The 25,336-nt window shown below is 35.3% G+C and overlaps 1 protein-coding gene across 1 annotated transcript in view; it reads right to left on the bottom strand.

Annotated features, from left to right (window-relative positions):
* The window catches only part of GALNTL6 (polypeptide N-acetylgalactosaminyltransferase like 6), a 430,883-nt gene that overhangs the window by 253,050 nt on the left and 152,497 nt on the right, over nucleotides 1–25,336 (bottom strand). Inside the window, exon 2 of the mRNA XM_039700070.1 lies at nucleotides 15,689–15,797. Coding sequence (XP_039556004.1) covers nucleotides 15,689–15,797 — 109 coding nt within the window. The remainder of the gene's footprint in view (nucleotides 1–15,688; nucleotides 15,798–25,336) is intronic.

Genomic DNA, 25,336 nt, shown 5'->3' with positions numbered 1-25,336 from the left:
TATAAGGACTTTATTTTTATATATAAACTAACAAATAATTAAGTTTTCTTACTTGTAGTACATTTTATTATTTTGGATAAGTTAATTCTGCCATTCTTTCAAATACATGTTAAGAATTATCTCCAAATATTCCACTGAGAATCTACCACAGTTTGGCTGTGCTCATCACACATGCTCCAAGCTCATCCTCTCTCATGAAAGTTTTCACAGTGAGAACAGATGTTTAATCTTGTCCTAGAGCAATCTTTCAACACAGAACTGAAGTCCCACGAGGAGAGAGTGACTGTATTTCTTAGCAAAGGTAGACAGAGAAACACGAATTCCAAATGAATGCAGCCACACATCAGCCTCAAAGAGTGTGATTAGTAAAATGGAAAATAAAAATCAGGAACAGAATAAAAATACTTAAGTCAGAGATCTTATTTCAGTTTGACACATAAATGTTCATAAAAAAAAACCTTTTTGAGCCCTGATATTGCAACTGGCCAAGTCAGAGGGCAAAAACCCTGTTTAAAGCAATCTGAAATTTCTGAAATTTTCCTAGTGCACAGTTTTATACAAGTCTCCCATCTTTCACTGCAGATATCAAGTTCATATTATTTAGATACAGATTAGCAACTCAAACTACCAGCACATTCTGCTTTTTTGGAAGTGAATTTCCATTTGAGTACTAACAAAAATAATTGTATTTCTTATTTTTCCTTTTCCTCACAGACAGGAGGGCAAGGTGCAGAAATGACCTTCTCCTTTCATGTTAGAAAAGGAGTTGCTTGTTTTGAGCAAATGCCTTTTGTGGTTTTGCACATTTATGTTAATTTCCAATAAAATGGATGAAAATTTTAATTTAATAAATGCATGAATGATCTTTGACAATTTGTTACTGAGACAGAAAATTAAAACTGCATTTTTCACATTAATTTCCTTATTATCAAATGGAAGTACCCAGCTTTCAAAAAATGTGAAGGTGTATATTTACATGTATATAAAATAGCTTTTCAGACTGAAAGTAAAGAACATTTTTTTTAACTGTGCGAGTAGTAAAACAATGGAATAGGCAATCCAGGGAACACGTATAGGCATGCAAGAAATGGTAACATGCCTCAGAATGATGACTGATACAACTCTGGTCATTTATTAAGGTGGATTCCAACCTTAAATTTCTATGAATGCTATGAGAATTAGGAGGAGAACTGACTATAGGCCCCTCAGAGTCCATAAGAGTCGCATCAGAAATTAGAGTATATTTACCTCAAGTTTATTCTACTTTTCCTAAACTTCTCAGCCTATCTCACTCAGTTGCACAATTTCATTACCCTAATTTAAATTATAGGGAAAGGAATTTAATTGAGTTTACATCAATGGAAATAGGATCAAAAGTATCTGTTTAAAATATTTTATCTCTACCTTGTAGCAGCTTAAAAAGGCACTACAGTAAGATTTACAACACTTCTAATTATTTATTACCTAACTATCAAGGTCTGAGGCAATATAAAAGGCTTTTTCTTAGCATTACAGAAGTAATCAAATCTTACTCATGCAAAAACATTGTCAAGGAAGTCCTGAACAATAAATTTTCAAGGAAGAATTATTTCTTTATAAATATATAATTTATTTCAGTTTCAATGTCAAACTATTACAGAAAACAATCAAAAATTCACTGTTTTTTGTTAGAAAGCATTTAAGTCCCTACTATTTTATCTGAACATAGATAAAATGTAGTACATACAGATTTTCTTCTCCAAGGATCATGTTGTCCTTGGTAAGTGGTATAGAGATGTCTAGAAGAGCACATTCAAATTGTACTGTAGTTGGATCTTTGGAGTATTGTTTGCTTATCATTCACATGAGACAAAAATTAAAGGAACCTGTTACAAACACAAAATGAAATCCCCACCTACAGTAGTGATGTGTTCTACCATTCCTCAACCCAGACTGGGTAGGAAGTAGGTAAAGGAAGAGCATTTCCAGGGGAGGAAATGAGAGGCACAAATAGGAACCTCTCAAATGCACTTATTTTACAGAAGTTTGAGAAGTGTTTTTATAAAAAAGAACATCCAAGTGGGAAAAAAGAATAAATTACAGCTTTGTAACTGTATTAAATAGAATTTCCAGATTTTCACAGACTTAACAGGCATAGGCCAACTCTTCAGGTTATGATCTGTGTCAAACTGCAAGGAAAAAATGTGACATTTTTTTTTAAGACATCATGAAGCAGGAGAAGCTGATTACCAATATTCTGTATATATCAAGTATATATCTGCATTTCATGGACATTTGTTTAAAGTAGAAACAAGAGAAAATGATACGAAATGACAGTGGGTCAGGCCAAGCAGCAGAAAAATGAGGAGCAGTAGTGGCAGTGAGCAGAAGAATAATTGAGTCTACCAAGTGGAGCAAGCAACAGCAACATCTGGCAGAGTGTCAAAAGCCCCAGGCCACAGCACAAAGCTCTGGAAACTTCAGCTGGGGCTCACTGCCTCACAGGACTCCACAGTTCCCATGAGTAAGGCAAGCTTTGGCTCAGGAATGGGGAAAAATCAGACGGCCTAGCTGTTGCCTTGACAAAGTGGATTGAAAAACTATTATTGTTATAACTTCAGGAATTAGCTCTTTTATGTTACCTGTTTATCAGGAATAAAATATTGTTTGTTGAGTTAATTAACTTGCAAGAAGAAAAAATTAGCTCAGTGCTCTTGAGATTAATTCTTGCAGGTATCTAGGCATTTTACAAGATGTCACTTTAAAATGCAACCTGGCCTTTACTGTTGGCAGTTGTGTCGTAGCAGAAAAAGGCCATTACACAGGTAACCATTAGAAAAATCCAGTTCTGTATCTTCCAAATAACCAATATTAAATGATTGATACAGAAACAAGAAACTGCGGTTCATCTTAAACATGTGCATTTTTTAATCAGTCATTTTTAATTAATTAATCAATAACTAATTTCTAAATCTTACAGCCTGTGCTTTATGAAATATTAAAGTACACCTCCCCTTCTTCATTCATTTGAAACATTAAAAATGTAGCCTCTAAATTTCCAACATGAACATTGCAGAATAAAAATACATCATGGATATGTCTGAGGGAAGTGATTGCTTTAAAATATATCATGAGGTAAACCAGTGGGATTGTTTTGTTTTAGCAGAAGAATGACTGTGTATGAACCCTGAAAACTGAACTGTCCAAAGGCTTCAATAAACATTTCACAAAAATAAGCAACAGAATTTTTCTTAAAAGATATGGCTTTTAAATCTTGCTGCAAGTAAGTACCACAATGGCTTGCTGGGTGGAAAGATTCATTCTAACCCCTCATTTACACTTTAATAAATCTAGCAAAAATAAAAGAAAAAACCCAGACCATACTATTTAGTTTGTCCAGTGTGTTTAGAATGCCACAGTGTACACTGCAAGATAAGCAGCAACACATGCTATTTTGATATGAGTTGCTCTATCACTACAGCCGAGAAGCAATATCCTCAATAGTATTCTGCAGGCTGAGCTGAATCTAATCATAACTCTGTAGCCAAGGGATGCACAGAGCATCTTCTATTTAGTCTAACTACTTATCACCAAATGCCACAGCCACCAGAATGTTTTTTTCGTTTAACATTAGACTGGCTGTAGACCATTAATCAGAGCCAGACACTGAATGAGCAAGCATGTGAGAAACAGAATTCAACCATAAAAATGGCTTTGCAGTTTCAGTGAGTAACTGAAGGACCTGCTAGGATAAAAAGTATCTACTGTGGAACATGACCTGAAAAAAAAAATAATCTACTACTAATGGTAAGGTGCTTGTTTCTATACTTAAATGAATTCATTAATACAAAATGTGTCAAGAATGGCATTCTAATAGTATCTAATACCAGAAAGTCTTATCTAATTAACGTGTATGGTCAAGCTGATATCTTGAAAAAGTTCAAATCAAAGTGTCCATAGCAGGGTTAGGTACAGGAACCAAACAGATCCACAAAATTAATGCAAAATTAGAGTTGCACAGATAGTGTTTCAGAAAACCCTAAAATACAAAATGATAGGGTCATAACAGCTGTAATTAACATATGAGTTATTGCTGCTCCTCTATTTCTCCTCATTATAGGACATAACCATGTGCTGTTTACCCTACACTATCACAGGAAAAAAATGGGATGTTCCATGGAACAAATTTCTTAATATGGAATCTTTTTTTTTTCCTTTCTTGTTAATTCAACCTAAACTAGCTCCAGAACCTGACTTTGTGGCTGCCACATGAAGAAGATGGAATAACCTGTAAAAAATGAGTGAGAGTCAACAGTGTACAACAATGTAGTCACTCTTGTACGTGAAGCATTATGATGTATATCCTCTAGAGAACACATGAGCTGTCACAACCTGGGAGTTGTGACAATTTGGATTGAAAATTTGAATTGTAAAGTTGTAAATTTGGATTTAACCTGTAGGACTCCTACAAAAAAATCCAGAAACTAAACAAACCATGAACACCCACAATAAACCAGCAACAACAAATATACATACATACATACACACACATATATACAAAATAACCATTCTTACATATGGAGATAGTAAGTATTCACAGTTAAAGTTTGAGGCAGACCCAAGAAGCAGAACTAAGCCATCTGATTCCCCACATGGTGACTCAGTGACAAGGACAAGCTTATTCCTTCTGTAAATCTGAGAAGAATGCCAATAAGCAAGTAGCGTTTGCAAGTTTCTCAGGTAGTACAGAAATGGTTTATTGCTTTTTCAGGTCTGTTCCAATTTATACATTATGAGCTGAATTTGCAAATAATTACTAGGGATAGTATAAAAAACAGGCACCCCAACAATTTTAGAGATACAACAATTATCATCAAGGCAAGCAATATAAACCCAGATGAAAAACTGAGACAAGTAATGCTGTGTTCTTGGGACTAGCCTGCCTAAATCCTTCTGCTTTACTTAGAATAAAATGCATTTTGTTATGTCACACCCAAAGTAGCACTACGAATCTCAATGTTGTTCTTTTTTTCATGTTTTCTTTAGGCATTACTCTTGTGAAAGCTTTCTATATCACATATACTGACTGCTCCGTATATTCACTATCACTGCACTTCCCAGCCACTGCCTTTCCTTGTACTTATGAAAGATACTAATGCTGCAATTGTTAGTATTGCCTTTTATCACTAATTTTTAAATGCATTGTTTTTAAAAATTGTTTAAAATGCATTCTTTATTTTAAAGAGCCTTTCAACTGACGGACATTCCCATGGTAAGGAGAGCTAAAATTAATGCTTGACCTGCTCTGAGCACAGCAGAGTTCTCCAAAGCCCTTTTCCTCCCCTCCCATCGATTCATATATTTCTGAGTAAGTCTAATAAACACCAACTATTTTTCAAATGCCTGACACAAATTTGAGCAAATTTCTTGTCCTGAAGTCAACTGAAATTTCTAATCAGTATATGCTGTCGAATCATGCAGAGGCAGAAGTGGAGACTTCATGAACCACCTTCAGCCAGGATCTGAACAGATTTTCAACTAATTGGCTTAAAATACTTTCTATTCAAAAGAACAACTCATCATTTACAGAACATAACTAAGCATTTATCCCAAGGCCATAGATATGCATAATTCAGTTGGAACCTAATTTGTCCATTGGGAACTTTTCTGAAAAATATAGCTTATTGAAAACTGATGTCTGGATTCAGCCACAAGTATTTTCTGATTTTTTTTAAATGATGATATCTGTGTTAAGAGAAACAAAAAAAAATATTTTGGAAGCCAAAATTTTTAAATTGTACTATTTTTTTTCCAAGTCTTATATAAATTATAGAACTTGAAAAATATTAATAAAGGATAGACATTCAAGTTAAAAATGTTGGTTATGAGCCAAAACAATACTTTCTCATTTTTTCACAGACAGAAAAAAAGTGTCAAGTACCAGCCCAAAGTCTCACATGTACACAGCTCGAAACTTAAGGTGTATATAAATAAAGTCCCTAAAAATTTCTTTCTCAATGAAAAAAATTTAAAAAAAAAAGTTAAAGGCCATTATGCAGATTTATAATGTATTTATGCAGCACACAATAAGTCTGAATTCTACTTATGGCTGTATGATCAAGAGCCACTCAATAAATCCATTTTTTGAGGAGAAAAATCTTTACCAACCATATTAAGAGAGCAAGGATTCACAGCCGTCCATAACCACAGGTAACAGAGGAATAGGATGTAAATCAGAGACTTACTTTAATTGTAGCTTTTGTTTCACATATATTACCAGAAATTACACCATTAAATTTGTCAGGTAAATTTAACACTAGAAAAGCAGAAATAAAAAATCACCACACCTCACATTCTCCACAGAGGAAAAAAACCCACTTTGTCTATTTTCTTGCTATTAATTCATCTCTGCATGTCATATGATTTAACTTTGAGAAAGTGTTTCTGCATATATTTAATTTAATTTTTCCTGTACCTGCTTAAGTAGTAAACCAACACCTTTACAATAGCATGAGAAATTACGACAAAGAACTTGGACTAGATTAGGAACTGATGTTCTACTGTGGCCATTTGACCCTGGCTGGATGCCAAGTGCTCACCAAAGCCACTCCATCACTCCCCTCCTCAGCTGGGCAGTGGAGACAAAATATAATAAAAGGCTTATGGGTTGAGATATGGGTAGGGAGAGATCAATCACTAACTGCTATCATGGGTAAAAGATGCTCAAATTGGGGAAAAATTATCTTATTGCCAAGAAATGCTCAGGGTCTTTAAATCTCTATATATGACTTCAGAAGTGTCCAAAGAAGAAAAAAGATGAAAACATGATCTTTACCACTGCTTATTACAGATTTTAAAAAGTTGTTCATTGTATAAACTGAGGGGGAAAAGTCATTTGAATATCAGGCTGAAGCAGCAGTATGTTAGTAACTTGCTTAACTTACTCATTAACAACAGCTAATTAAAATGTCAGCCCTCCAGAACTTTACTCACAGCTTGCACTCTTTTTGTGAGGTATATCAAGTTTGGATTTCTTTCCAGTATAACCATTTTAGTTAAAGCTGGGTACAAAATATACAGAAAAAAATACAAATAAACGAATGTTATTTATTTAGAGGCTTCTTTTCTGTTTGTATGACAATATTAGGAATAGATTATTCTCTCAATGAAAACATCCTTGAAGTTTTCAAGATCTGGGAGGAAAACAGAATCAGTATCCTTTTAGAGAGTTTGCAACTTGTCCTCTCGAGACTACTCCTTCTCCACTTTACACACCTGTATTCACTGTATTTCAGATCAGTTGCATCTTTTATAAACTAGCATGGGAAAAAAATGCAATAAGCAAGTAAAAGTACCAGTAACCTCATATATATTTACAGTAGTTTCAAAAACACACACAAGCTATCCAATTACTCAGCATGCAAAACAGAAGTAATGGTCAGGGTAACCTGAAATTACTTCAGCTATCTTTTGAAAATATAAAAATGTAAACAATTTCATGAGAAATTTCAAGAGAAAGACTGTTTCCATGTTTTGAGAATACCTATAATGAAACTTAAAAATCTATCTTGATGTTTTGATCTGAGCATTTTTCCACTGAAACTCCTGGCAAGTTTTAGTATTCACATTTCAACATCACCTGCAGAATTTTTAATCAAGATTGCCTAAAAAAAAAAACAAAAACATTTTCTACCTTGTAGCCAGTAGAACTGCTACGCAGGTTGGCAGAACAAAATGCCTAGAAATGTGATTTCTTTTCCTACTTTCTTTATATTAGGAGGAGGGCAACACTAGACAACACTTCACTACAAGCACACAGAGCAGACAACTTTGTGTTACACAATCCCGTCCAAAAGGTAGCTTTGTTTCTTGAGAAGCAGTGATTCCAGGGCGTAATTTGATGAGCTAGTGTCTATAAAGCAAATTATAGCAAAATAATCATACATCTCTGCCTTTTCACATATATTCACTGGATGTCAGACAAATGGTCTCACCAGTCCAATAAATTTCCTCTGTCAGCTTATTTAATGAAAACAGAAAGGAAAAGAAAGTCACCTTACACATATTTCAGTCATAAACTGCATTGAGATAACTATACTAGACTTTTGTAGTTGCAAACTTAATTCATATCCTCAAAAGAAAGGAGCTACAACAGGAAAGCAGGTGCTATTTATTAGTTTATTTTTTTTCAGGAATCCAAGCATCTTGTTGGCTTCTTGAAGACCAGAAGGCTGAAAACAAGACTCCAAAAACGTTCTTGTGAATGTAACCATGTTCCCTGCTTCCTGCTGCCTTCTCTGTATTTGAGTTTTCACAGCAAACTAAGAGATATTTCTTTGTTGCACTGAGTCAAACAATAATTGCCCTGAACTGACAAACTTGATCATTTTTACACCCATCACAAGAGCTAATAAGATCAATTTAGATGGTCTACAGAGCTCTCCTCCTCCTTATACACGGACAGGTCCACCCTGAAGGTCTCTAAGCTGTCTGGTTGTTCCAAACTCTCTCTGCAACTGAGCCTCATGTTTTTGAAGACTATGCAGATAAAATTCCTTTTCCAGAATTACCACAGAACATCTCTCTCTCTAAAAAACAACCATACATAAAACCAAACCAGCCAAGTACCTACAAAGAACTCCTACTAAATACTACTTAGAGAGCCCTGAAAATGTTTAAGCACAAAGAGAAAGATGTCTTAACAGGCAAAAAATGAACCATCATTCTAGAGTGCAAATGTCAAATTAAAAGATCCCTTTTAATTGAGAGGTCCTCTCATACCCTCCCTCCCAAATAAACCCCAAACACAAACTTCTAGTCAGGTTTCCTCTTTTTTAAGACAGCAACTCTAGTAAATCCCCAAGTATTGTCTGTTAAACACATTCACCCATATCAGCCCTTGATCACTATTACTGATGCAAGTCCCTCAAGACAGGTCTTCACCGCTATACACAAGAAGAAATACTACACTTGGGACTATCACAGATGGCAACTGTTTAATTTTCAAATTTTCTTCTTGCTTTGGTTTCTTTCTTTCTTTCTTTTTTAAAATCGTGTAAGCACTCAGATCAACATTCAAATACAATGGGAGAAGGTACTAGAGAGTAAACTTTGGTGTGTTAAGGATTTGAAACCTCATATCCCCACACAAATGAAAATATAGTGAAAGATGACAACCTAGCAACTTTAATAATTTTTCTAGGAGAGCACTTGAATTCTGGATACTAGTTTCATTTGAGAATATGTATCACTGATAAGAGTGAGAGTCAATAGCTAGTTCTTGCCAAGTTTCTGGAAATGCAATTTTCTTCCTGCCTATCAAGCATGCTAAGTCCCAGCACAGAAAAGCATGCAGAAGATAATTTTCAGTGTTCTAAATAACAGAAGTCATATTATCAACTCTGCTTCCCCCTCCTTGGTCACCCTGGTAGCTCTTAAAAATTAGCTTTCCAGTTACATTTAAATGGTTTAACTGAGGAGTTTCCAAAGTGTGTGTGTGGCAGGGGGTGGGGACAGGGAAGAACAGGGAAAGAATCACATTTACTTCAGCCACAAAAAGGGCCTCATATCTGGCCAAGGCAACAGAGACTTTGCGCTTTAAAATACAAGCTTGGCTCTGACTTACAGCCACCTATACACTGTTTTTATGAGTAGATTTAAGTGGCAAGAATTAGTTTTAGCATGCACAGAGATTTCTGACAGAGGCAAATTCTATACAACTGCAGCCTTACACTTCCTAGCTTCTGCAGTGTAACTGTTTTAAGTTGTAACTTGAGAGCCAGTGAAAATATGTACCCAAGCTCCTGCTTAAATAATACTGTGATATGCCATTTCACAATCTGAGGACGTCAGCCCATAGTTACCCACAGAAAACCTTAAGGCCTTGTGATGAAAAACCAAAACATTAAACTGTATTTTCTAACTACCAGGGTTTAAACTTTTAAAGAAGGCACTAGTGAAAAAACAATTTCTCTTTCTAAATCAGTATTTTAGAGTATAATAGTTTTATCATGCTTGGCACCCAGCTCCAGGCTGATCTCACTGTTTTCAATAGGACACCCAGACCATTACAAGTGGTAGAAGCAGATCACAGTCTGCAGCACTTTATTTATGGTGCAAATGCATTTTAATATGTGAAACACTTTATGTAACTGCAGAAGATTGCATCCATCTTTCATATTATACATCCTTTATGTGCTCTCTACTTGACAAGCCATGATTAACATTACTGTTCAGAATTTTTTAATCATGTTAGACTTGCATTAAGATAAACTGATGAACATTTTTCTCTTTTACAAACAATACATTGTAAACTGCATGAAGCATATTCATGATTAATGCTATGAACAATTAAGTTATGACTGCTTATTGAGACCTTGGCTACCACTACAGTTCCAATTATACTGCAAATTCTCAAATTCCTTCTAAAGGAATTGCAAGTTCAAAGACCTAAATTAAATTTAGTAAACTTGTTTAATATATAATGCTTAAAAAATTCCAGTGCATAATTCCACATGAAATATGGCATAAGTAAATCAGTATTTTAGTATACATTTATTTTCTTGCACAAATTTTATTACTTTTATCTATATAAGTATCACAGAGCTAATTTTTTTCATAGCAAATAGGGAATTGCAATCAATGTTGTTTTCTGTATCATTCTGCATCATATCTTCTAGAAATGCTTTGGCACTAGACTTGACAAGTTCTTCTGAATTTAAGAATGGATACTATTCAAAATTATTATAAGGATTAACCAAATATTTGAGCAGAAGTGATGGAAAAGCATCACCAGTGCACAATTTAAGTGCCACTGAAGTCGTATTTCAGCTGTTCACTACCTGTTATTGCTGTACAAAAGTGCTCATGTCTTTTGCCTTCTTTTGACATTCTACCCCAAGAACACAGAGCTCCAATCTATTTCCACTGTCATCACAAACATGTACAGGTCATTTATTTTTCAATATCTCTGCTTAGCTTGTTTATAAAACTAATCTGTATGAATGTTTGTAAAACTATAGAACATACTGTCTGTTTGTTTATAGAACTAATCTCTGTGAAAGGCCTGCACTGAGGCACATAAAGGTCAAGGTCTTTAAAATCCCCTTCTCCCAGTCAAGGTAACATTTTGAAGAAGAAAGGTAAAGACAATACTGAATACAGGAAAGAATTACAACCTTCATTCCCTCCCCGCCTCCCCAGAAAGCTTCCACATGCTATTTAAATGTACAAATAGGAGGAACAAAGACTGCAAATGGCTCAGTAACTGCTGGAATAGACACTCAGTGCTACAGTACCTTCTAAAAGGTATTTCCTTTGAGATCTTATTAGCAGACAAAACCAAAATGGCTCAAGAGTCAAGCATAAAAATATTGACAGCTACTTACTCTACTCCTTAGCTGATTTCTTTTGAAGACAAAGGTTTTTATTTATATTAACACAGCTTCTTATATTTTACCATTCTCTCAGAAATTAGTTTATTACACTGAATTTTCAATCCACCTCATAGAATGTAATCATTTCAGCATACACATGCAATCAGACAAAAATACCTCCAAAGCATTATAAAGGGAAAAAATTAAAGACTGCATTTAAAGAATAAAAACTGAAAACAGAACCCACTTGCAGTATATAGTCTAAATATATCTATCAGCTATTAATATCACTGATATAATTGATTAGATGCTTTCAGAAATAAAACCTTGTTTTTTTTCTTTTTCTATTCAATCTATTACCCTTTTGTAGTACTTTACACTGGAAAAGTTATCACTAGTAGTTAGAAATAAGTTATGATCAGAAACAGCACCGTACTTGAACATAAACATTCAACCTGCACTTCTTTAAAAGCCCAGAAATCACACATATGAATCCTTCCTCTTGCCTGAGAAGAGCTGTAATTCATCATTACTGCTACTACTTGTAATTGATGATAAAGCTGAGAATTTCTTGAGTGAAACAGATGAAATAACTTTCAAAAATTAAGAAACAATGATAATGACTGATTTTTGAGGACGTTCAGTCTCACTACCCAGGACACAGAGATGAAACTAACATCATGTCTTCTCATGGATGCTTCTGAATCACTACCTTAGGCTTTCATGGCTCTCTCCTGTGAATCTCATCCCTGATGGGGGCATTGAGGGATCTCAGACCCCTAGTTCTGCACAGAAACCATGGGAAACCAGTGCTATCAGAACCACAGAAGCTGCCATGACCCTGAAATTAACCTCTTGGTAGAAATGTCCTGAGAGTTCTCTATATACAACTGAAGTAGGGAAGCCTCTGATAAAAGAAATGGCAACTACAGTAACTGATTCATGGCAAAGCCAGGAGCCTCAGCATCCAGGATCTCTACCCTCTGTGGAGATACAGGTGGATTTGACACAGCAGGCATTGCTGTAGCTGGGCTAAAACACACACCGGGAGCCACCGGGGTCATTGCTACGCAGGCTGCGTTCATGCACCACTCTGAAACCCAAAGCAAGACCATTCTTCTGATATACAGAATACATTGTTTATTAGTCACCAAAACAAAAACTGACAGATGTAGGATTTGCATTTGTTTACAGTTCTCATATTTTTAATGCAAATTAAGTATATTATTCATCAAGGCATGTCATCAGTTGTATTCCCAAAGGAAAAGAAATTAATAGAAACAGGTCTTATTTTAAATTCTGATTTCATGTCAAAAAGCTGGCATGACTTATAAACTCCAATGAAGTCAGTTTCTCTGATTAGCTTATTTTGTTCCCTCCCACTCCATTGTTATATGTGATTGACTTAATGGCTCACTTTAGAAAATGGAAGCAATTAAACTTCTTTTTTTTCCCTTCCTTCCTTCCAAAGTATCTATCACAACTGTTTTGTTAAGAATTGTTCTTTATTTTAGGGTTAACTTTTGCTTTCCTTTAGCTGTATTTCAGTCACTGGTTTTGAGCTAATGACAGAGTAATATTCAGAGAAGAATGGAAGTGATTGGGTTGACTGAATAACTTAATTTTCATTTCACTACATCTATTCTGTACTGATAAGATGATAAAAAGTGTATTTAAGTCATTATATATTCCTTTCTGACATTGCGTAAATCAGGGCTTGGATAACTGTCAACTAAATAGGTAACTTCCCTGTTCCACCAACAATTAGACCTTCTGCAACCCAACAGCATTTCCCTTTCTTGAATTTTTCTATCAAGATTAACCAACTAATATTGTTACAACTGGTTTGGAAGTCTTTACAAAGCCTTCTGAAAGTGCTTTTAAATTAAGTTCTGGCTACCTTTAAAGCCTTGACTCTCCATCCTTCCTTTCAAGTACCTTCTCAAGTAGCATCACCATGTTAACAAAATGTGAAGTAAGAAACACTTAAAATAAATAGAAATAATACCTTTTTCTTGTGCATGCCTTGCAAAAGGGCTTACTCTTGACTTCAAGAGGGAAGACCATTGAAATCCAGAAACAGGTTTTAATCGGTTGAATGAGAAGTAATCAAAATATTTGTCCATGAAACAATAGCAGTCATGAAACTACTACTAGTAGTAGTACTACATGAAATTAGTACCTCTCTATAATTAGAAATTATGAAATCCACATTCTCAGTGCTTAGGAAATTGTAAGCTTTACAGATAAACAGTTAGATTGAATTTAAAAAATACTTCACTCCTTTCTTCTTTTCAACAAGCATTAACTGCCTTTCCTGAAATGTCGTGAGAAGCCCTTTCACATCACGCTTTCAGATAGATTTTTAACTAATAGTGTATTTCAGCTAATGTTATTAGGAAGAAAAATTATATAGTATATCCAAAAAGAGTGCATTTAGATGCTCTAGCTTTGCATTTTTATTTACCACATTGTGATTTTCAAAGAGAAGACCACTAAAAGGTAATTTCATCTATTGACTAGTGATGAAAAATATAAATTATTTAAAAGATATCTCTAAAACGTCAAACTCAGCAAATGGTAAAATTAAAAAAATGTAAATAAGTCAGAATATCTTAATATTCACATGCTACTACAGTTATCATGTTAGGTTTAGGACTGGGAACTACAAAGCTAAATAACATGCTTTTTCAGTTTCTCAGCTGACTCCATGCAATGGCTTGCATTACATTGGCAATGCTTTAAGCTAGCCATCTGACAATCACAAATACTACCGTGTTGCTGTCTTATTGTAAAGGTTTCATACCTTCTCGATGATATCTCATGAGCAGCTCCTCACAGCACTGACTCCACCTTCTCAGCACAGCCAACAAACTCCATCTCCCCTCTCGACTAGCCAACCTGCTCTTTTATAATACCCCTCCTAATTGGATCCAGCTGTGGCCTATTAAGAGCAGGCTTGTTCTTAATGCTTGATAATTAGCACAGCTGTAACTCTTTAGGGGTGAGATTACTTTCACCACTATCTCTAGTCTCCTACCTTCTATCTATCCACACTACCGTTATTGTCCAAAACATATGGGGTCCATATTTAGAAATTAAAAGTACATTGTCAAAGCATCCATGCGCGTCCATTCCAATCAGCAATGATATTCCCCACATATATGCAAGTTTCCACACACATGCTGCTATTACATTGTACATTCTCTCTTACATATTTGTCATTTTACATGTAGCAATTTGGAACACAGCAATTATTGATCTGACAACTACCAAATTGCCGAGAATAATTTTCTTCCCCTCCCTGTCTTTTTTACCTCCTAAGCACATGTGGGAGGAAAGGATAATTTCTTTAGTAAGTAATCAAGATTCAAAAGAGAAAGGGAAAAATAGCTTAAAAAATTAACATACACTTGCAATACTTTACTAGCTCAGGCTCCTGCAAAATTAAGTACTTACCAAGTCTTATGAATCTGTCAACGAGATTCAGTTATAGAGATATTTTGGGGGAGGTTTTGGCTGTCTCAAGACAGTGGGATCAAGACAGCATAATTTGTTTTACAATAGTAGATTGGCCTTTATAAAATAATGACTTTGAAACACTGATTAAGGTGTAATTCAACTGCTGTTTCTCATCCTTCCTTCTAATTTAATTCATCTTATGTTGAATAGTTGTACATTATGTTGTAAAAGAAGAACTCAAATCTGAACATGCTCTGATGACAGAAAGAGGAACACAAACCATACTCTCTGCACGTAGGGGATGCAGCATGTGAAGGTACATTAAAATTACATTACTCACTGCAACAAAGCGTCCTTCAGTCTATTTGCAAACACAATTTTCTGCCATGATAAAATAATTGTAGACTGTCGGAATGAGATGAGGTTGCTTTAGCAAGACTAAAGGATTGGAATTTGACAATGTAGATGTGTCAAAGGCTCTTGGCACTATAGGTTATTGAACTCAGGTTTTGTTCATCGATCTAAAGACAACTTGGCCATATTTGTAACATATGTCCTTCTGTAAAGCAACACTCTATTTGGTCACAGTCTGACAACTGACTTCAACATGGAAAATAATTTGTTGATAACGTTTTTGCTGGTTGTACAATCATTATGTAGTTACTAGCAGGACACTCATTGTCACTTGGCTACTTTCAGAGAAGATATTTGTGCTTGGTTTGACCTCTCAATTCAGGACATGATGACCTTGTGACATTGCTATAATCAAAAAAAAGTTATTAGGAATGCCTCCTAAAGGACTCAAAGGAACAAACAGAGACAGAAAGAATGAGTAAACAAACCACTTCAATTTGTTCTGAACTCACGTATACCTGAACGCATAGCATCTTTCTGAATGCTTTCATAATCATGCCAGTCCTTCCTTTTCAGGCCATCAGTCCAGGTAAAAAGCTGTCCATCTCCCAGCCCCAAAGGTAGTGTCTGTGAAAAGAATAAAAAAACAAGTAAATATATACATATATAAGTGGTTCATGTTATTACAGAGGAACCCTCATAACATGGCAGTAGCCATATCCAGTTTATTCAATGCAAATATCGAAACTTTACTGTGATAAATGAAGTTATTTTTCTAAACCCTGTGAGAAAACAGTGAATTCAGTTCTTGACAAACATTTGAAGTATATCACACATCTGGAGCTTAACATTTCTCTTTTCAGCAGTGTTCCGATATGACTGCCTGGCAAGTAGCTCATGGAGATCAAACTGAACAGGTTCAAAAATGCCTTATCCTTCAACACACGAAAGATGTGGATTTTTGTCTTTAAAGTATCGCTTGTGCAAGAATGTAGTTGTAGTTACTCTGCACTTTACAAAGTTCCCCTTTCATTTTTTGGGAAGTCTTTTAATACCTATTACTAAGTTATTGTTATTCACACAAGGTCAAAGGACTGCATCAAAGGCCCAGAGCAAAGAAATTCTCAAAGCACTTTCAAATCCTGTAGATCTTCACAATAGGCAATAAGTGGGAAAATACTCCAAAACACCCCCCCACAGAACACCCAGAAAAAAAAAACCCATACAAAGTGTAGTTGGTAAGCTGACTTCCCCTTTCCAAACTCCAAATTTCTGGGTAAAGGTAAAAACTACTTTTTGCTTCTAAGCAAGATGATCCTCTGAGAGCTCTTTTCTTCCCCCCCTCTTGATTCTTTCTGCTAAAAGCTAGTATTTTTATAAAAATTAAGAATCAAAAAGTACAATTGCAAGTACATGAAATGTAGATTCATTGCTAATAACATGAAAATTTTAGCTCTGCTAATTACAGGTTTAAATCACTAAACTGTCCAGAACAAAAGGCATGTATGAAATCCATGCTAGAAATGCTCTCAAAGTTATGAGAAAACACACTCGAACAGCAGTTCCGGGGACACAACATCTGATCAGCCTTCTACTAGGAAACCCTGAAAGCCCTAGAAAAATCTCATGCCTGTGTAATAGTGAAGCTTTGCCCTCCATATCTGAAGTTTGTAAACCAAATGAACTCTGGACTCACCCATACTCTCTTACCGATTTTTCACCACTGGCTGCACAGAACTGGATGGCACTCAGTGACTCCGAGTGAAATTGTCTCAGCATGCTCAGTTAGTTTCTTTTTTCTAGGACAGACAAATATTTGCCAACCTACATGATGCAGATCTTGTTGCTAAGCCATCCTTAAACTGGTTTTCAAAGGCTTTTGGATTTGTAAGCAAGAAGTTAGAAATGCCAACCACGACCGGTTACCTTCAAGTAATCAGTCTTTCTAGCAAAGGGTGCTAGAAATCCTGGCTGACAAAGATTTATGCTGAAAATATCTGCTTTGGGTCAGTTGAGAATGCTGGCTATTCAGGGCAAAGTGTCGTGAGCTCAGTGCTCTCCAACAAATCCCTGAAATACTGAGGAAAATCCATCACATTCTGCTAGCATGGGCTACATTTCTAAGTTTTAGTATTAAAGGCAACTTATGTTACATAACGCTAAACTGCAGTCTAGTTTGTTTATTCTTCTATTACCACTTTTGCAAACATATTCTAAGAAAATACTGCTGTCATATTTTAATATGATAAAAGTCAGAGGTTCACACATAAAAGCACTGAAGAACTTAATACCTCCTGATAAAAATATGTCAGGTTATCAAAATATCTAACCTTTCATGTCATTAAAATGAACACATTAATTACAATAATTTTTGAGTTCAAACAAGGCTAATGTTCTAATAGTAATATTAAATTGCTTGGGTTTTAAAGTCAGAAGCATAAGGTAGAAAACAGGCTGCAACAGCATTAATCATGATTCTTAAGCACAAATTTCTAAAATAATCAACTCTGAAGCAGTAACTGGTTCTTTAAAGTCAGACCCAGACAGATTCACTTCAATTAAACTTGGACCCTTCTCAGTATGAGCACAGCTGGTGTGAATCACTTGGATCCAAAAATGAAAAACTATTTAAACTATCAAAAGCAGGATAAAGTTTACTTTTATGATTTTTATTCCTGTGCTAGCTTCTTTCCTTAAAAGCAGTTATTTAAATGGCAAGTTTGCAGGAAACAAAGAAAGCTGCGTAGTAGAGTTTACAGCTGGTTTCCTGTTATCTATTTGCATTTTGATGCCATTACTCTTTAAAAATATTAATTACATGTAGCTACTTTACCTGATAGCATTTACAAGTCTAATGTACCAGGAGACTCTTGCAAGCATAATATAGTTAAATAAATATACCCACTAAAATTTATCTAGCAAAAGGATAGATATAAATCCATATATCATATGATAGACAAAAACTAATGGAAGTCTTGCTGTGGCTCATATTTTGGAATGGTAACATTGCCCCGAGAGGAAACAGGAAACAAACCACTGTACTGGTGCCATTAGAAGTTCCAGTTTAACTGCTGAGAGTATTGTTTGGATTGCAGGGATTTCTTTTTAATAAATCCCTTAACTCCCTCACATTGTACCATGGCAATTTTTCAGCTCTAACATCCTTTCAGCGTAAGGGGAATTCAATAGAATGCTCTCGTGTGTCACTTTGTAAAACCAGCATTCAGACAGCACCATCTCAATGCTGACTGAGTGCTGTGACCCCTACAGGGACTGGACTTCAGGAAATTCACTCTGTGTACACAATAGTTTCACCTGTGCAGTGAGCCTGAAACAGGACTTAGAAAGGGATGGCGAGTTGCACAGACTGACTCTCCGGGAAGAGCAAGAGTTTTGCAGTGCAAGTTCTTTAGCTCTGAAGAAATCTGAACTGCCTTTGGTCCCTCAACTAAACATCTCCCTTGTCAGCAACTGAAGGATGCTTTTTGCTTTTTTTCAAGTTGCTATATTGTTTAACAAGATACAAAAGAACTCAAGAAAATGGGTTTCTCCATTTCACTTCTACCTGAGGGTAAACAAATTGCATTTTGAAAGACCTTAAAACACAGTTTCTGGAATTTTTTAAAACTGCTAAAAGGCTCCATTGTAAAACTATAATTATGCTTACATGCCTCTTTTACCCAGATGATAATGACTGGAAGAGCTCCCATTTCTAAAGCATTTCTAGCTGTGGAAGAAGGAAAAGAAAAAAAAAGAAAAATAATGTAGTATTCTTATTCTAGCATTAGTCTTCTCCCTACATACTTTTCTTTCTCAGTTCTCCATCTTTTTTGCTACCTTGACAATTTAAACTGCTTTGCATCAAACTAGAAGCAGCTCTCGTTTAGTTCACGGCTGATTCTCTGGTGTAATGGCTGGATAAAAACAACCACCAAGCTGCTTGAAAAAATGCATACAAGAAAGCCCATAGAACTGTACATCCCATCTCAGAATGACAAGTTCTGAGTAGCTGAATATGACATCAAAAGATGGAGTGTGCCAATAAATCTGGATTCTGAATTTTTGCTGTGTATATATTTAACCATAAACTGATGGACTCAAGTGAAATTAACCACAACACAGAGGTACAAATGCTAAATAAGGCAACAAAAGAAATTCTTCATTTTAGGGGTAATGTATAAACAGATCACATTATTAAATTTATGCCATAAAATGCATAATGAATTCAGCACAAAAATGTGTTTAGGTGTTTAAACAAATAACCAAATTCGGGTGGGTTCCAGGCCATAAAAGAAAAAAATTATCAAGGATTATTATTCTCTGTGTAGGCAAGTTACTGAACCATACACCATAACATACATGGCATTCTGGAAATACACATTTGCTATTTGCACATTCTGGGTTTTTATGTACTTAAATGGCAGCAACACGCCATGGATAGTGTGAAGTGTTAGTTCTACATGTGCCTGTAAGAGCACTAGTAGACTTTAGGTATACACAAGGGCCTTAGAAATGGAAAGCATGACTTCACATGAAGAAAGGCTTTTTTCTGGTGGAAACCAAGATATGAGAAAAGAGAGGACTCAGGCACACCTGCCCCTGTTTCTCCCCTGTACCTTATCCTAACACAAAAGTAAAGCTTACATGTATTCTTTACTGACATATAAATACATATGGGTGAGAAACCAGCTCAGTTAAGTAGCTGAAACATACTCAGGGTTTTCCCCTCCAAAACATTTCTGTAAGTCACCCACAATGGTGCAGTCTGCCCCTACAGCCCTTAGCCTTGACCTCATGAACTATTTTCATCATTGCAGAGCTATTTACAACAGCAAATATCCCATTGCATACAAAGTGTTGGATTTTGACTGATTGTCAAAACAATCCTACAACAATTTATCATCCAACCATTTGTTACATGTGGTATGTGCCTCTCAGTTACACATTTTTAAGTGTTTCAGTCCAAAAGGGATTACCCACCTACAGGAACATTACATACAGCATCTGCCTTACTATTTCATTTTCACATTAACCTCAAATCTTTTGGGATGCAAGACTGATACACTACTACATAAACTGAGAAGACTCTTCTCCTCCAGAGAAGACTTAACATCTGGTTCAATTACAGAGAATATGATAAGCACAAAAAATAGAGCTATTACCAAAACTCACTCACATACTATTAGATCCCTCAGAGAGGAAAAAAAGCTTCTCTACTTTGACATTTGAAAGCTTGAACTAAGAAACAAGTGCCTTCATTGAATAATTCATTTATTTTTAATTTCACTCTGTGGAGGCAGACAATTAGAGGGGACTCAGGCAAGGGAAGAGGGTATATCAATGGAAATGCACCTTTAAAAAAAACAACAGATATTACAGAAATTACAGATTTACTTTGAGCCTGAAGATGTGCTCACTGGCTCTAGGGACATTTTACAAAACAACAACATATAATTGAATACTGCACTAACAAAACATCATATAATGATCAGCATAACCACTTCCAATTGTTTAATGAATTTTAGGAAATAATCTTATTTAGACATAAGCACTTGTTCACACTCAGGAAAAGATACACACGGGAAATAAAGACGGTGAAGAAGTACTTAGACACCTTTGGGGATATTTCAGGATAAGTATAAAAATAACCACTGATTCCTCTTTGTTCTTGAAATAAAAGCTTCTGTATAGTGTTTGTAAACAGTGCTGTGTAAAACACATAATTCACTACTTTTTTTGTACCCTTCTAACACAGATCATTCTCAGGACTCTAAGCTCTGACCAACTACTCTGATCAAAAAAGACAATAACAAAAGAACCAGAACTCACTGAGCAATTAAATTCAATCCTTCAACAAAATAATATTAAGGGTAACTTTTTAATGAATGGTATCACTGGGTGTAAGACCATATGTTCATTATATATCAGTCGTAAAATCACAATATGTTTATTTACCAAATTTCTCATCTGGTATTATCAAAAGTATATGAAGACAGACATTCTCATGAAGCTTCATCCCCAGCAGTTGGAAGAGTCATGAAAACAATTTATTTTGAAAGATTTTCCCTTTTCCTGATTATGGTACATTTTAGCACAAGATCATCAAAGCGAAATCTCAGCACTATGGCAGCTAAATCTGCAGTCAAGTGCTCAAACAAAATCCATTCTAGTGACTGGGTGAGGATATTAAAGATGAAAACAAAAATATTATTTCTCCTAATGAAGTGCTAGATGCAAGGTAGCCTGATCAATGGAAAAGGTGTAAATCCCAAACACCACACTATCTCATCTCTACATCTTTATGCTTCAGCTCTGAACACTGCCAGTATGGCTCTTCTTTCCTGTATCTCTTCAGTGTTAAGACTAAAAAACAAAATATGTCCCTTATGTGAACTGAGATCTGTGTAAAAGTACCACACACAGAGCAAAGGTACAATACAGTCCTTAAGTGCCTGTGAAGCTGCCATCACCATAAAATGAAACTATCTATGTAACAATTTGGGTCCTCCATGAATATTCCCTAAAGACTGCAGGACAGGCATTATTTTAGCATGGCCTAAAAATATCAGCTGATAGTTTTGAAGCTCCAGGTTACATGTTTCCTGTCTGGATCCTTCTCTGGGATTCTGTCTGCCTGGATGGGGAGTAGCGGCTTCTGTACATGCAGTGGCAGGCTTTGGGCTGCCCTGCACAAGGGGGAGCCCAGGTCTCGATGCCACCCACACACAGTAGCCATTGGTCTGCCCCCCTGCTGGGCAGCCACTGCCTGCCTAAATTGATGCCCATTGGAAAGGCACTGATAATGAAGCCAAGGTTGCCCAGAAAAATGTATAGAACTCCTATTTGCTATCAAGAGAAGATGGTAAAGGCTCTAAACGTAGACTATTTCAAAAAGAATGAAAAAAATCAAAATACATTGAGATATAATTACTGCCTTTTATTTTTACTCCATTTTAATGTACTTTTAAAACACTTAAAAAAATGTGTATCTGAATTGTTTTCCATATCCTTGGCTTGAAGCCATATAATAGAGACTTCAGGACATGATGAATTTATTCCTATGCTCAGATTTCCTGTGCCACTTATTTGCTATGCCACAGCAAATATGTGTTCATTGCACTGACATTTACATTAGTAGAAATAATTAGCCCAGCATATCAAAAAAAGGGCAGCACTTGATTTAGTCTGTGACATCCGAATGACTCGAGGTTATTTCATTTTCGAGACACTTATATCACACTTTTGTGCTTGTAGATTCTAGACTATCATGGACAACCCAGTAGCATCATGCCATCAATTCCAAATCAAAGCTGTTAATAATGTTATTTAGAAAATGCCAAGCTCCCCAAGCATTTCATTACAGAGATTTTTATAGATAGTTATAAAAAAAAGCTGTTATTGCTGCACTATGGTTATATATTTCAGGTCACAAAACTGCAGCAAAAAAGATTAAGTTAAAACATGAGCATGGAACTCCAGAAGAGTTTGTACTCTGTATCTGTTGAATATGAAACATCATGAATTGACAAAGGTGACCTACGAAGTCTGGCAGTGAACCCTGGCTTTCCAAATAACACAATTTGAACTGACTGTAGGGCAGAGGTAGAGTCTAGACTTAAAGGATAATAAAGAAAAAAATAAAATAATAATGTTAATAAAAAAATTAATAATAATAAAAGAAAAGAAAACTTTTAATAATAATAAAAGAAAATATTCTACAGACCATGCAACTCCCATCTCTTTCTAACTGCTAACAGGATTGCTCAATAACTAAAACCACCTAAACCTGTATTTTCTTGTTTTATTTTCTCTTGTGTGATTTCCAGTTCAAGGAAAAGAAACCAAACTCAAGTAATACAAGCATCTGTGACGGACCTAAATGAATACATGCTGCCCATGCACTGCTTTCTCCAGGTCGTCTTGTTCAATTGAAGACGACTTTGACAGCACTATAGGGTCAGCTTGCAGAAGAGCCTGGGTCCATGTTGGATTATTGATTTTCAGGAAGTTTAAAAATGATACTTGAAATCGTGTTAATGCTACATTTTTTTAATAACTACCTTTTCAGAATTTTTTTAACATCAAAAAACCTGAAAGGGGTTTGAAGAAACTCAGCAGGATTTTTGACAGTATTGATTGATTTTGAACCAAAAAAGATCTGTACGACCATCCTGGTAAACAATATAAACAATGGCTTCGAGTAACTCGTGGAAGAGATTATTATATGCTACATTTCTGAGATGTTTAATTACATGCCACATGGATGAAGAAAATTATAAGTATGTTCTTTCATATAAACAGCTGTCTTCTCCTTAAAAAACCAAAACAAAACCGAAAACCAACATGACACCAAATCGCAAAAATCAAAACAGAACCGTATGTCCATGGAAAGAACTACATTGTTATTAATTTCATAATTTATAAAAGGCTGAATAATAAAAATACGACAGTGCTTTTTCTTAATAGACTCTTAATACACGTTTTTCCTGAAGTTTAGAAAAATATCTTTAGGTTTTTACTATGCTAAGTACCACACAGTTTTGTGTTTGCTATGGCACTAGCTTAATGTAAAAAGTGCTTCTGCAGGATGCAAGTGTCAGATGTTTTAAGCAGGAATCCCTTTCTTGCTTTATCTGTCCAGTGGTGATTAAAAATCTTATTTCCTTATGATAACTTCTGATGTAATTTGCTTTTAAATTTATTAGAAGAGCATTCTCTTTTAGGAAACAGATTTTATAAAGAGAGAAGAATGTTCACTACAGTTAAGTTACCTCTGATGAGTAAAATTCAACTTATATATTGGTTCATGAGGTAGTAAGAATAATTTCAGAAGCATTTTCTCTTTTTTTTTTTTCTCCTCTGGTGCACCTCATATAAAAATACATAAGCAGCATAACTGGAACATTGTTCAAATCTCTTGTAGTACAACTGATAATAACTTTGCAGCAAACCTGAAACCACTGCTCCAGCAGACCCAGTAATATTAGAAAAGAGATATCTACCAATTATTGTCGCTGATCAATATTTTCAGTAGAAATGGCTATTTTTTTTGTTTTTTTCACATTCTATTAAAGGAGAAACACTGTAAGAGAAAGGTCAGATACAGAAACTAAGTTTAGGGAAATTTGCTACCTGGAACGTTTTAGCACAACAAAAATTTGTTACCAAAAAAACATTTTCTATAGCAATGAGATAGATTATTCTGTATTTTTGACTACAACACAAGGTAGAACTTAATTTGACACCTCCAAGTATATGTAGAAGCTAATAGTATTCCAGAAGTAATTTTTTAATTGTTCAAAGAGAAAAGTAGTAGATTTTTGAGTAAGTATTTTAATGAGCTTTAGACTATAATCTCCACAGTTACATGACCATACAGTGAAACGGCTCAGCATACAGGTGAAATACAGCGACTTTTTATTTTAAGTAGTTGTCTGCACATTTTCAGAAATAGTACAGGGAAAATATGGATTTGTTTGAACAGTATTTTTAATGTTTCTTGCTGATCTATGCCACAACAAAAATTCATGTTCCACAGGCACCTATCTGCAGAAAACTCAAGCTTCTGGCATTAATAACCAATTTTTTAATTTGCAGTTCATGTTATATTGGATGTAAGAAAAAAAACCCAATGTTTAGTTAACTAAAGTAATGAACCCATGTTGGAAAAGAACTATCACCTTGCACTTTAAGGAAGACCTTAAGCTAATCTGCACAAATGAGAGAAAACACTCTTATCAGCAGGTTTGATGATGCTGCAGCATGTGCATTATTACTTATCTCTCAGAATTATTTTCTTATGTGGGCACTGGATAGCAATTTCCATTGTGTAAGAGATTTTCAAACAAAGTCCACAGGCTGCTGCAGAAAACAAGCCGATTAAACATGACTGACAGGTTTACATTCTTGTTCAGTCATCTTAACACGAAACTGATAAGGAGACCTCTTGCAAGGTCTTTGGAACCATGACAGTTTCTGTGCTCTGCGTGAACTCAATGCAGATTTACTGAGACCAAAGACAGTCTTCCTAGTGCTTCCAGCATAATGAAGTTTTCACCTAAAGAAACTAAAATTTTCTGTGGTTGTACATATTCCCAGATAGTCATGGAAGTATGAGACTCCTCTGCTTAAAACACTTCCTAAGTAAGCTCTGAGCTTAAAACATT

This window comes from Passer montanus, unplaced genomic scaffold (assembly GCF_014805655.1).
Source record: "Passer montanus isolate IOZ18808 unplaced genomic scaffold, ASM1480565v1 scaffold14, whole genome shotgun sequence".
In the NCBI taxonomy this organism is placed as follows: domain Eukaryota; kingdom Metazoa; phylum Chordata; class Aves; order Passeriformes; family Passeridae; genus Passer; species Passer montanus.
This window is presented reverse-complemented; position numbering and strand designations above follow the sequence as displayed.